This window comes from Rhea americana, unplaced genomic scaffold (genome assembly GCF_003343005.1).
Source record: "Rhea americana isolate MKP2758 unplaced genomic scaffold, rheAme1 scaffold_49, whole genome shotgun sequence".
NCBI classification, from domain to species: Eukaryota; Metazoa; Chordata; class Aves; order Rheiformes; family Rheidae; genus Rhea; species Rhea americana.
In genome coordinates, this window is record NW_028186634.1 from 871,961 (window position 1) to 886,651 (window position 14,691).

Below are 14,691 nucleotides of genomic sequence, written 5' to 3' on the forward strand. Positions count from 1 at the left end.
CTGAGATGATTGGCAGAACAAGTACTGAATGATTGGAAGTAGGACTCAAGCAGCAAATGGAAAAGCAATGGAAATACTGCACTAGGAAAAGCATTTTGCATTTTCAGCACACATGAGRCTGTTGTGATCAGTTCTGGGCTGGGAAGGCACTGGTCTGAAGGCTGTAAAGAGCTATGGATCAAAACCTCTGCTGGGAGAGCTTACTGCATCCTGCCACTGTCAAATTAGAGGAAAAGAATTAATGCTTCCCCTCTTCCTGCCTACTTGCAGAGGTCCATTTTTGTGTCTGTTGGCTTTTCATCATGTTTGCCTGGGAGATAAATGTTTTCTTGCAGAATTTGGTTTAAATTCTGTTGTGATTTCTCTGCTTGCAGTGGAAAAAATAAGGAGAGGGGAACCAGAAATATAAAATTAGATTGGCAGAAAATGAAAAACGTCTTGTGAACTGTAAGATATTGGGCTTCTCACTTTTCCACTGATACAGCTAACGGCTAGGAACAGATTTAATGTGCTGCGCTTGGGGAAGTTGTACTGGTTGCTACGAAAGTGTTGCATTAAACTGCACTTAGTCTTGTGCAAGCCAAGGAATGTGACTAGGTTAGCAAGTTGCTTCCTTATCAGTCAGGAGTCAAATGATCCAGAAGAGGAACACAGAGTTCCTAGTGAAGGATCATTGGGAGCAAGACAGCTTTGCTAATTAGATTCCTTTTATTTATTTATTTATTTATTTCACATCAGTAGAATTCTGCATACAAATGTAGTTGGGCAGTGTGTGTCAAGCAATACAAATCACTGTTACAATACATTCATCAAGGGCATGAAGGAACAGCACCGGGAGGAAGATGCCAGTGTATTATGTAAGCTTTGATCTGCAGCCGCTCGGTCGCCTCATCTCCTTCCCTTGTGAGTTCCGATCCCAGAAGCATTTGCCTGCTTCTGGCCTTGGCAGTTTTCTGTGGAATTTATCAAAGGGCATGGAATGCTGTGGCCAAAGGCAAGTAAGTGTAAAACTCCGGATAAAAGGACTTATGTGCATATCCTTTCAGTGTTTTTCTTCTCTTGCATCCCCCCCACCCCCAAAGAGTTATGCTTTTATGCAATTAAAAGCTAGAAGTGGTAGAATGGTAGAAATTCACTAGAAAGYGAACACAACTCCTTAAACATCACATCTTGGTTCAGCCTTAGAAACCTAAGGCCTGGCTTGGCCTGCAGTTCTGACTCCATCTTCCCCATGGGTTGCACAACACATCCTCAGGCTGATCCCTAAGAGTACAGAAAGAAAAAGTAGCCTTGTGGTTAAGGTACTAGCCTGAAACCTGCAATTCAATGCCCTTCTCCAGACTTGTTTTACAGTGCTTAGGGATAGGTTGGCAAAAGGTATTTTGACTGTTAATTATCCATTGAAATCAATGGGAGATTGTATATCTAAACATCCACATAAATTTTATCCTTAAATGTTTTGTTTTTTTCTATCTATGCAGAAAAGGGAACAATTCTTGCCTATCTTTTAGGGCTGTTGTGAAGAGAAATGCATTTAAGACTCTGGGATRGTCTGATTCTGGGATGAATGAGGGAGTAAAAGGAGGGCTATATTTTTGAGAAAGATTTTTTTTTTTTTATCCCAGATATAAGAAGAAAGAGCTGTTTACCGTAACTTTGCCATGAACCTTCTTCCCTGATACCATCTTGAATTGATAGCCGTCTCTCAATTTTTATGTATGCGCATGTCATTGTATATATGTGCGTATATATGTATAAAGAAGATGCATGAGATGCATATATATTTATTTTGCAAACATATTTTTATCTTAAAAATGAAATACCTGCTCTGTATTTTGTACTGCCCACTGCTCTTGCATTCCATCATTTATTTTTGGTTAGGGGTAGGTCATAGGTGTATCCAAATGCTGCAGAAAGTGRTGATGGTATTTTGCCTGGTGCTGGTTTTCGCTGTATCAAGGTGTCTCTTCACCAGCCATGTAACTTGCTCTGACTGTTTTCTTGATAAAATACTGGGCGTTTGGTTGACTCTTAAAGCATTTGTTTATCTGGAAGGATAGATYTGGACTGCAACCATTGCTATGTAGAAAACAGCTTACTAACACTCCATTTAAGGCAAGAAACAAACAATTTTTTAATGGTCGAAAGGGCATGGATAATGAGGTAGGTTGTGAGTAAAATGGTCCCTAAGCTTTCTTTTCCTGGCGTCTTTATACAGGCATTTGTAAAGTGCTTTGAGATCTTTGATACAAACAGCACAATATGCTCACACAACTTTTTTCTCAAGTAACCCTCTAACCAAAGGAGAATGTTAGTATAAATGTGTGTGTAAGGGGTTGTGTTACTTAGTTTCATGGAATGCTTCACTCGCTAGTAGTGATTCTGATTTGTYGTAAGATTAGTGATTTTTTTTCGAGGTAAAGAGAATGTAAAAATACTGCCAAATTAGAAAGCATTATTGTATRTTTGTAACTGTAAGTATCCTTGAATGTTTTTATCTCTCCACTGGGAGCGTGCAGATGTCTGAATTTAATTTCTCTGCAGCACAGTGGGGGTGGGGACAGAAGCAAAGTAGCCAGAAAATTATAGTTGCTGCAGTAAATACCAAGCTTCTGTTAGTGACCTGTACTGATTGCAGAGCTTGTAACAGCTAATATAAACCTAAAACATCTGTTCAGCAATGTCTTTCTCTGTCTGGGCCCTATTTGTACTGACAAACTATGCATTTTGGGGTGATTGTTTCCTACTGCAGGTGGTCACGAAACATTTTAAAGGGGGGAGGGGAGAAAAAAGAGGAGTGCAGTCATTAAGCAGCAGCAACCTTGACTGAACTCTGTGTTGTGGTATCTTCTGAGCTCTGCAGGAAGCCTGCGGGTGGACAGATAGCCTGCAGTGAGGACCATAGATGGAGAGACTAAGACCAATGTTTCAAAAGCTAACCTCAGAATCCTCTAGGGTTTTTCAGGAGGGGAAGTAGTGGTATGTTCCTGTGAGGTCCGGTCTGTGGTGTCAGGAGGGGACATCCTGGAATAAGGCAAAAGCTGTGAACACCATTTTCTCTCCATGTAAATCCTGGCAAAGTCCTGTTTGGAGTACGGCACTGCTGCTGGTGTGTGGCTTGCACTGTCCCTGAGCTGTGCTGTCAAAGGTGAATCCAGGGCACTGCCCTCAGCTGCTTGAGATTTAGCTTTATTTCAATCACTGCTGGCTAAGCTGGCATTTCTACTGAGGTGGCTTTTGCCAGCTGAAAGGGATGCAAGTAGCACACTCATAATTTATGGTTGGTTGTGGGTTACCCCCATCAGGCTGTGGAGCTGCAGCCAGTGCATCTTCCCAGAGTGTTGACCATGACTGGCTGTCCAGGTGCAGATGCCAGAGCGGGTGAGTATGTGTAATGCAGCTGATCAGGGTCTGCCCGTGCCCAGTGCTCTTTGTGGCAGACTCGCCCCMAACCTGGAAAGCTGGCTTGGAGGCTGGGCATGGTGAGCAAAAACAGCTGTAGGAATGCCAAGCCCTTAGTGGTCATCAGCTCTCTTTATCTGTTTGGCAGGCTACGTAGTTGCCACTTTTAAGTATAGGAAGGAAATAGTTCTTTATAGAGGTGCTTTTTTTTTTTTTTTTTTTTTTTTTTTTTTTTTTTTTTTTTTTTTTCAGCACTATTTATTTATTTTTAAAGCAGCGTTTCTGAAGGGGATCCTGGCTGTAAGTATGAGCCAGCTTGAGCAGTTCTTTTGTACTGATGCTTTTTAAGGCTTTGCCTGTGTTCATCATGTTTTCTAGGGGAGCAGCTGAGATAGATTATTCGTGCCTCAAATAAAAATTATTTATTCTATTAGCAGCAGCTTCTATATTGCCAGTTTCAGCACTTGATGAAGATGCAGAATTTGCTTTTTGCTGAAAGGCCTTCCTTCACGTGTTTTTCCTTGTGTGGATCTTGTTTCCATGGCATCAACCTTTAAGCTTGAGAAGCATTGGTGGGGATCATTAGCCAGTGAAAAAGCACTGGGAGGCAGCCCTGCTCCCGCATAGGGCTCTGACGTGTGATGAGGATATTGATATGGGATATGGTGATGACTTATGTATTTTATCAGTTGGGACTCAAAGCTTTGCCTGACTGCAGTACGGCAGAGCAGATGACTTGCTGCTGCCCCTCTAGTGCTCCTGCAAAGGCATTGCTTTCCCTGCTGCTGCTTTTTGATTTTTCTGAGGATGAGACCACCCCCACATGTGCTCTTGTTCTTGTCCCGTTTTTTCAAATGCTTTAATTTCTTGCCTAAATGCTTCAGCCCCAAAGAGAGTCTGTTTCCTCTTTCTCATCATTGTTATTAGAATGGCGTTGACCAAATGTTTTCAAGTCACAGTAGTGGTGTGGTTACATACTGAGTAGTATTGATYGTAGCATTTATTCATAGCTAAATGATGGTCTGTTTTTCAGTCTTGTRTGTTGTTCACCCGTAGATGCTCCAGCATAATGAACTGTTTGCAAGGCCTGATTTTTTTCTAACTTCTAGATTATCCAGACACTGAGATGATTGTAATAGCTTTTCTAGTCTTAAAAGGTATGAGGTTGTGCACACACAAATTTATATATAAATTTTGAAAGTATAGTTGTCTTTTTTATATCTTATTATTGAACATATACTTCTGAGAAGTAGAAGAATATGTTACTAATGAGGCTGGAGGAAAATATGCTTTTTTTGGCTTTTATAAACTAAAACAACTTATTACTAGTAAAAGAGTTCAGGTCTGTGGTATTCTTCCTTCTGGACAAGGAATCTAAATAGGGGTAGTATCACTTCACATTTATCACACTGAGCCTATATACATCAGTGTAGCTCTGGAAGGATGATCTGGAAGAACAGGGTAGATGAAAGAAATGGAGATCTTTACAGCACATTTGACTCCCTGTTGTGTCTGTGTGGTCCTGATCTGGTAAAGGCTTAACCTGGGTTTACTCTCTACATGTGGACAGTCTTGCTGCTTCCTGTGTGTGTTGCCAAGCAATTTTTGCAGAGTTGTTGCTTGCTTTGCTACTAAGGATGGAAATGTCAGTAATGTCTGAGTTTTGAAAATAAAATGCCTGTTTATTGATGAAACAATTATTCCCCCCCCCCAGCTCCGAAGTGAGACAACTAATAAAATTTTCGTTGAAAGTGAGAGGACTTCAAGCTTGATTTTTACATCCTTCAAACTGTAGTTGTTTGTTTCAGGTTAAATTTTTAATTTCCTGTCATAATTGTGGTTATCTTCCCACTGGAAAGCAGATTCTCTTTTATTTATTCATATTTCTTTTTCAGATCGCATGTGGCTCAGAGCATAATCTGGCAGTAGTTGGTAAGTAGCTTAATTTTTATATCAAAACCTGTCCGACTTTTTTTTTCTTCATTTGGAAGTAGCTCAAGATGAAAGGGAAATGTGCACTGTAAACATACCGGGTGATTAAGGGTGTTGTGTAGAGCAGCTGTAAGGAAGAATATAATGTATAGGTGTTCAGGAAAGAAACCACCAAAATCTATAATATAAGTGATGATGATGAAAAATACCCTTGCTGACCAGCACCTGCAGAGGTAGAGGAGCTGATGGCTATGAGAGCGGAACTTGTTTAGGAAGTGCCATAGCGTGTTTTACAATGGAGCCATCACAACAGTTCAGGCTACAAATTCAGAGCAACATCTAAATTTGAAGCTGGTCAAAAGTTTTTGTTTTACATGGAAACTTTCCATGAAAAAATCCTGTGCTGCTTGGTTGAAGTTTGGAAAAAAATCTTCAAAATGTCAATCAATGCTAGCTAGGTTCTTTAGTGTAATGCAGCTGTTGCAATAATGACAAAACTGGTGGGAAGCTAATGCCAGCACAGTAAAGTTGGTGTGCCTGCTCCAGGAACAGTCAGAAGCTTGCTTTCCACCAGCTTTGTGTGACATACGCTAGTAGCTGAAGTTGCTGATATGTGATTGCTATTGCGTATAATTACATATTTAGGAATATTTTTTAACTGTAGATTTTCAGGTGCTTCATAAAGGAGATCAGCATAATTATTCTCTTTAATGGGTAAGAGACAGAGAAGGGATCTATCCATTAGATGTTAATCGATGAGTTGATAGTAGAGCTGGAAATRAAACCAAGCACTCTGTCCACACTGGCATTGCTGATTTGCCTTAACTGATGTACTGATGTTTTGAGATATTAAGTGATTCYCCCCCGCCCCCCCTTTTTTTTTTTTGAGTGGAGTATGACAGGTTTGGAGAAACCAGCTATTTTTATTTTGTATGCAACCTGCATTTCATGCCCTAACTTTTGAAGACTTTTTTTTTTTTACCTTAATGTCTAATTAGTTCCATTATCTGTCCACAGAGGTACTTTTTGTATATATTGTATATGATTTTCTAATTATCCTTGTATAATTAAACCTTGTAATGAACTCWTCAAACTTCAGCTTAATTTATGTGACTGGCTCTAAGAAGATATTTTTCCTTTTTCTCCTGGCTTGTTCAGTGTCACATGCCTGTATTTGGCAGGCTGATGCTTCTGAATGTCAACTGAAGAGCAATTTGGAGAATTACATTGCGTTTCTTGCTGAATTGATAAAGTTAAAGTGTACCACTAGCAGATTCCTCCAGTGTAATGGAAGCAAAGCATTGTGTTTAAACCTTCTTCCTGTCTTTCTCCTTGTGTCCTTTTAAGGCTTCTGGCTTCTAGACTGAAATCTCAGGGAAAAATAGGAGAGAGAAATTCTGTAAATTGCAATAAACTGAGAAGCTGAAATATGTATAGAATTGCATATGCCTATCTAAGCTTTGTACTAACTCCTCTCATAGAGTTCAGTGGAAAAATTATCAGTGCTAAAAGCTAGTTGCTTTTAGTTTGAAGTATGAGAGAAATGTGGGGTTTTTTTTGACTCAAAGGACCTGTGGTATGTTTTATTGCTGAACTTTTACCTGTACTTTTTAAAAGGTTGCTGCCATAGAACATTTTCTAGAAAGATTTCTCTGATTACTTATTAATCTTAGTTCAAGGCTGCYAATTGTTGTATTCATTAAAGATGTCACACTGCTTTCAGTAAATAGGTTGACTTGATTGTACAGTTTTCTAATAACTATCATTCAAGCAATGTTTATTTAGGACAAATAATCAGTTTCTTACTTAATGGGTAAATGCTTGAGTAGTTGATTTTTAGATTGAAATAACTGAAGTTCKATGTGAAGGGTAAGCTGAAAAGCAAGCCTGTGACATTACAATATTCGAGTAACTATTTCTGGTTATGTATACAGATGTGTGCTTTTTCTGTGTTGTCTTTTAAATAGAAGCTATATTTATGATTCACTTCACAAATGAAGACGTTTGTTTCAATCATCTTGCTGATGATATGAAGTGTCTGATTTATAGGACTTGTTAGCAGCTAGTTTTTGTCATGGTATGCTTTATATAGTCTGTATCCATTTGTATGGTTCAGTTTTCTTGGTTCCATTTTCTAATATTTTATGCTTTATTCTGATGTTTTCCACTTCCTCGCATATATAACGTTTTCTTCTCTAAGTTGTAATCCTGTAGTGGTCTGTATACATGTAGACTATGCTTTCGGTAGAAAATTTTCCTGAATTAGTCTTTGTTTCTACTGGAGTCRATGCAAAATTTTGTTGTCTTCAGCGTGGATAAGCTGGAAGAAATTCAGTTTTCACTATGAGATTACTGTTATAAAGGAAAAGATGTGGGATGTGAGATGTCTCCAAATATACACACATTTCTAAACTTAATGAACTTAAGAAATAGTATATGAAAAACTATATCTTCGCTTCTAACTTTCACTAAAAAACATACTTTTGGGGATTGTCTTGTGACAATAACTTTAAAATTTACAAGTGTTTTAGTTTATGTTCATATGACCTTTTACTTTAAAAGCAAAAACCCTATTATTGCAAAGTCTTGCACTTTTCACCCCAGTCAAGGATTAGTCATCATGAAAGTCATCCTTTTTTGATTGAAAAAGAAATGGATAGTTATTTATAGATGTTGGATAATAGCTCTCATCTGCAAAACATTCTCTTTTAGCACTGAAAACAGTATTCAGATTGATTCAACACAACAGAGTTGGTTTGTCAACCTCTGTGTGATAGCTGCATTGTATAGAACTGAACTTTAAAACCATGATATTCAGAGAGAATCTTTGAAGGATCCAAATACAAAATGAGACTAAATGATAATTATCCTTACCCTTTAAGAGAATACTTTGTATTCCATTTGTTGCTCATACAGTGCTACCACTCAAATAATCGAGTAATGTTAGCCATACAAATGTGGAGCAGTGAAGACACCCATATATTTTACAACTACACTGTAGCCACAGGACAGAAGATAGAATGCCTTCAGGAGCTTCAAAATGCAGATATCTTACTAAGAGGTGCTGACTTTTTTCTGAAATTTTATTCTGTCCTCCTTGAAGTGGTAACCAATGAAGTTGTCATAAGAATGACACTTCTATATTCTAGTGCCCAAAACTCTGCTAAAATATAATGACCTTTTTTGTCTCCCTTTTGCTATTTTATCACCTATATAACCTAATAAAACTCTTTTAAAAAGGGAAGATACTTGCAGATTCATGGGGAAATGTGCTTGTTTTAAAAATATAACTTTAAAAGCTTATTAGTTTCAATTTCCTGACATGCTGCTTAAACATCAGTGCAAAAGTTCTTGTTCAGCCTGTGGTGTTAGGCCCTGAATCCGGGTATTGTGATGGCTAAGTAGCATGGTCTTGACTGCGATGGTCTGCTTCAGTGTGGCTGCATTAGTGCAGACTTCCTACGGAACTGGTGGAGGTGGTGAGGCATCTCTGAAGATCTCTCAGACCTCCTTGGAGGCTGAAGATGACTCCATTGACCACCTTGCAGAAGCACTGTGCAAGATCTCTGAATGCTCCTGAATGCTGTTCTGTGTGAATGCTATTGAAGTCAGGAGGATTTGCTATCGCAAACATGTGTGTTAATGAAGTGATTGCAGAATTCCGTCTTTGCCTGCGGATGCGAAAAGCCATCCCTCTTCCAGTGGTTCCTGAGTTCCTAGTCAAACCCTATGAAGCCGAATTGGTGAGTGCGAGGAAAGTGTCTGTATTAAGACAAAAGGATTTTATGATTATTTATTTAGCTATCTGATACCCATCTTTAAGCAGTCTTCAAAGGGAATTTTGAGTCCCTTTAACTGTTTGCAAATAAACATACAGTCATTTCTTACCTATAGTATGTGTTTGCTGTACTGTAATGGCTGATACCAAGTCTAAGCAGTGATTTTTTTCTGCTAGCATATGGTAGTAGAGAGGCACCATGTAGTGAATGTTATTTTTTTTTTTTTTAAAAAAAGGAAGCCCCAAATCTGGCCACCTAACCAAAAGTACTTTTTGCATACAGAAGTAGCATATGCAGAAACAATTCTCTGTTTGATCACATATCACATTCGGCCCCATTTCAATGTGTTCAATGCAACTGCATTTTCATGCGTCATTTTAAAATTCAGTTTCTGACTTTGCAATAAATAATAGGCCCTTTGGAGAAGGATTGGATTTGTCTCCTTGAGCTTTTTTGTTTGCTGTATTTTAGGATGAGTGTGCAATTTGTTTCAAGATTGTGTATTTATCTGTGGATTAGATTCAAACACTGCTGTAAATGTCATGACACAGGCATTCCTGTCCCTCTCACACTGCAAATCATCCAGCAGTAGAGGGAACAGTAATACTAAATTTAATGCAAGAAAAATCTTTCAAGGAAACTAGGAAAACTATCTTTCCACTCAAAAGGCAAGTGGTGCTTCAAGTTCTCTGGAGTTACTTGTGCAATAACTTTAGCGGGATGGTACAAAAATAATTAAGGCTTGATCCAGTAAGACTTGCTAATTATRTTTTTATGCCAGAAGAACTTAGCAGTTACGTGCTGGAACGTAAAGGTGATCAAAATGGTGCACACAGACGTGAGTAGCTGGTGAAACACATTCTGGAGTGGTGGTATTGGTAATGATGTCCAGAGCGCTGTGGTCCCTCGCTGTCTAAGAAGGAAGCTGAAGGGTTCTTGCCTTCTTAATTATAGAGGTCAGTATCTTTGAGTGAGGATCCATGATTCCAACTAAATTACTGTAAAAAGCATCGGCTGAGGGAGTGCTGTAACAGAGTCTGAAAGGCACATTTCTATGGCACAGTGAGCACCAATCGGGGAAGAGACGGTGCGTTCTGACAGGCAGATCTCTGTGTTATGTTGACAGTGTTATTTAGGTGTTCGCAGCCGCCCTGTGAAGTGGCAGATGTAGTCATGTGTCTGACATTCAGTCCTGGGGGACTCGGCAGTCTGTCAGCAAGAAAAATCAGAAATTCTCTCTGGCTCTTCCTGCTGCGGGAGCAGTGGGAGGAATCTCCCACGTACGCAGTGGAGGGCACTGGTGTTCAGCACGGAGCCCTAGCCTGCTAGCCTATTACTGTATTATGCATGAAAAATCCCAGTGCAGCCGGGTCTCTGTTGTGAAGGCTTCCTGGCAGAGCAGCACGGAGCCATGTTACAGCATGCTGTCTCCTTGCGCTGCAGCGCTAATCACATTCGCGGCCTATTAAAGGGCACCTGGTAGGACGTGGAGTAACCATTGCTGTTGTCGGTTCCGTGGGGGTTATATGTCGGCCTTCTAAATTTGCTCTCTGGCAAAACCGTTTGTATGTTGTTTAGCTCTTAATGTGGCTTTGACTGTTAAAATAGCTCTTCAAAATATAAACTACTTTGGTTATATTCATTATAAAAAGCAACCATTCTCGTATCATTAACTGAGCACCTGCCTGTGTCCGTATGAGTGCTTTCTGTGTATCTAGATGGAAGTCTGACATCACAGTTTTGCTGCTGTGTTTAGACTCCTCAAGCCTAACACTATAGTTCAAGTGGCTTTTATGTGGTGTCACTTTTCCGCAGAATATTTCAGTGCTCCAGGCAAACCGACCGTTTCCCTGGTAGAACAGAAGCTCAAAATGAATTTAAAATGTTTGGCGTCTGTTTTCAGCAAGTTATGCTCACAAAACCTGATCCTCTGATCTCTTTGAGCTTCTTTTCCAAGGGTTTATGGAAAGCTGAGCTGCCAGCTCTTTCATCAGTTTGTGAGTGTACAGAGATGAGGAGAGAAATGCGGTAATACCGGCCTGAGCATTTGGAAAAGGCCTCTGATGGGTCTAAAAATTTCTGTATCAACTACATTGTATGAAGTCAGTAGATACAGCCTCTGCATATAGGGAAGGGAAGCTGATATACTGTGAACAGCTGAATGTATCTTAAAGATAGAAATGGGACCTTACTGAGCGCACTAGAAAAAACTCCCAGAGTTGAGGTTACCGTAAGATCTGGCTGTGCTGTGTTTTCTGATGACTGAAATGAAGTCTGGATTTTACAATCCCCTTCTATTCCAGGCTTCATCACGGTATTGCTGTGTGATCCTGGGTGAGTTGATTCTGCAGGATACGTTGTTCATCTCCCTCTTTCCTGAGTGTACCTTGTCAATTTAGATTGTAAAGTCTTTGGAATAAAAGCTGCATCTTACTGCTTTTTAGTGTTTCCTGGCATAATGGAACCTAATTTTTTTTTTAATACTGCAATATAACTGATAATAGTTGCAATCATTTTCCTTCCCCTCATAGAGGCAATTTTGAAATATAATTAAACTTGGTGCGTGTATGCGTGCCTCTGTCGTAATTTATATAATTTAGGATATAAACAGGTAATGTTTGTAATGAGATGTGGTACTCATCATACTGTTTACAGTGTAGCATCCTGTAGTAACCAGATACAGAACTTCTTGGGCTCTGAAACCGTTGTATTTTTCTGTATGAAAAGCTAAATATGTTTCTGCATAAAAATTTTACTTGTACTTTATGTATCACCATGTTGCCAGCCTCATAGTTTGTCTCAAGTTGAGTTCTTGTACGCTAAATGTTATGATTCCCACAGGACACCACGTCGCATCCACATGGGTAATTCTGTGGTGCCATGAACCCTGCGAAAGATTGGTAAGAGGCAGGCGTGCAGTATTAACCTCTGGTGGCAGTTAAAACCATCAACTGTGAATAGCAGTTAAAGGAGATAATTATCATGGGAGGCTAGGAAACAGCTGTGAAATGCTACCAGGCAAGAGCTTCATTAAAGCAGAGTGAGTAGAGAACTCGCATTTGCAGGTACCAATGAATAGGGAGAGATTACAACTGTTTTTCAGAAAACTATGGAGGATCTAAAGACTCTTGAGAGTAGGAGCTGCAGTACAGATGCATGTAGTCCTCTGTCAGTCAGAGGGATCAGAGGATGGATACTGAGCATTTAGAAAGCAATTTAGATTTCATTATTTGTTTACTCATAGGCTTTAAGTGAAACAGTTTAAAAGTAGAAGAAAAATATATCTGATATATCTAAAGTATATTTGTCTTAATTTTCAAGAAAGCAAACAAGCGTAACAAGAATACTTTATTCACCAAGAAAAGATTAAAAGTTTTTTGGCTGTAAAATGGAATAAAGGAAGGAGCTTCAGGGAGTTATCTGGAGCTTGTGGGAACTTAAGTGAGGTAAAAGCACAAGGACAGCTGAAAGTGCTTGAAAATGCCACAAATTAAGGCTTTAGTACTGTACTACTGGGCAACACACGAATAAGCTCAACTGATGATTCTGAGTTCTTCTTAAAGATGGTATCAGATGATCTAAAACCTGTTGATTTTTTTTTTTAAAAAAAAGGCAATGACATATTTATTATGTTGAGTCCTTTTTGACAGATTTCCTGAAGAGAGAGTGACTTTTTCCCTAGCTTAGTAAGTGTTCTGGCCTAGATGCTCCTCCACTCTACAAATCTAATAGAATAATTACACTGAGAAGATAATTTATAAGGTATTGATTCTGGCTTAAATATTGCTTGTATATGTTATAGCACTGATTTGCTAAATTAAATGTTTTCTAGGAAGACCTTCATATGGTGCCAGAATTTCATGCTGTACTTTGTTTGCTTCTCTTTCCCCTTAACATAGATTTAACATTTTACTTCTCTGCTCTGTAGCCCTGTATTGGAACAAATTGCTGGATTACTTTAAGATGATTATGATGGGAAACACTAGCCCAAGGCAATAGGTAGAAGAGGTAAAACTGCCAAATCAGCTGATAAAGATGACAAAAGCAGACATTAAATTCTGCTGTTATACATAGGTAATACATGCTGTTTGTTTTTTCACTTACGCTGCTCTTTGAGTTTGTGCCCAGAGAGCCTGGGAATCATATTTGCTCCTTTGTACAGTTTTTGGAAGTACCTTCAGCTGGCTTATGTGATGCTTTTTCACAGTGAAATTTCCAGTGCTTACATCAGCTGAGGGTGACCTCTGATGTGCTTTATGCCCCTCCCCTTAGGGGAACCCTTCCAGACTGGGTTCCTCTGGGGACCTTTGCGAAATATAGCAGATTTTCAAGGTTTTGATGTTATGTGACCTGCAGAGCTAGTGACTTAAAAATCAATAAGCTGTCCTCAAATCTGGTTTTATTCACCTTGTAAAAGAGAATCAGGCTGTTATGTATCCCCCAGAGAGTACCTCTGTCAATGAGAGGGTCCATAATGCAATATGCAGTCCTTTGCTGATGAAGGAAGGACATGGATGGATAGAAGGTTTTGGTGTCTCCCTCACTGAGAAAAAACGTTCCATTATAGAATTTCTGCCACTCAAGAATTTTGAATCAGAAAGATTTTTCTGAATCTGATGGGCTTCTCACTTTAGATTTGTTCTTTTTTTCATTGTGGATAGTGCTCTAAATTGTGACTTAACTAATCATGGGGGAAAAACTTCTAGTAAGATGCATCATTTGTCATCTCCCTTTCCCTTTATTTAGGCATTTTCTATTAATTTTTAAAATATTTAAGCCAGCATGACCTTGGTCACAAATCTGGTTGCCAAGAAACTGAACAACTAAGCAGATGCTTTGCTGTAGGTGAGGYTGTCTTTGCTATGCCTTCGATTTCCGTGGAGATCATCTGCCATGTTGCTGAGCGGAGGCATCTCAGACAATGGGCAAGGTGACAAGCAACACAAATCCTCATCGTAGATTAATTCTGAGGCAGGGAGTTCACTTGATTTGAAAGGTAGGTTTGGGTTGGTCTGGCTTACAAACTACCTTCCTGTTCACTGTTTTTTTTTTTTATTATTTTATTTATTTTTTCCCCCTTCCCTGAACTGAATATTTTCCTCCTACTTGCTTTTTTTTGTACTGTTTTTCTCGGTTCTGAATGTTTCAAGACCTTTTTAAATTGAGTGAGATCAAAGGCAAATCTCTTAAGGCTTTCCACATGTTATACTTCTAAATGAATGCACAGGACTCTGGGTATGTGATGCATCAATGGTAAAAGATATATGTGTACTCAAGAGGTAAGGACTCTTTTGCCATGTAGCTGTTGGATTTTGTTGTATTAATAGAATGTTGGTAGCTGTTACCTTTGCCAAAATGTATTACTTTTTTTCAATACTAATAAATACTTACTTGCAACTCCTGGGAAATTTATTCCCTTTTTCTGGTGGTAATAATTCATAGTTTGTTACTGGCCTGTTCTGTTTCCTGCTGATACACATAGTAGATCAAATACTTCAGAACCACCAAACCTTCTAGATGGAACTGTTCCAAAATTGCAATTGTATATAAATTCATCATGTTAATGGCTGCTTTACAT

The 14,691-nt window shown here is 39.0% G+C and overlaps 1 protein-coding gene across 1 annotated transcript in view; it reads left to right on the top strand.

Moving 5' to 3' along the window:
• Positions 1-14,691, top strand: part of LOC146588877 (tryptophan 5-hydroxylase 1) — a 162,849-nt gene that overhangs the window by 100,174 nt on the left and 47,984 nt on the right. The window contains exon 18 of the mRNA XM_085317132.1: positions 5,298-5,334. Coding sequence (XP_085173258.1) covers positions 5,298-5,334 — 37 coding nt within the window. The remainder of the gene's footprint in view (positions 1-5,297; positions 5,335-14,691) is intronic.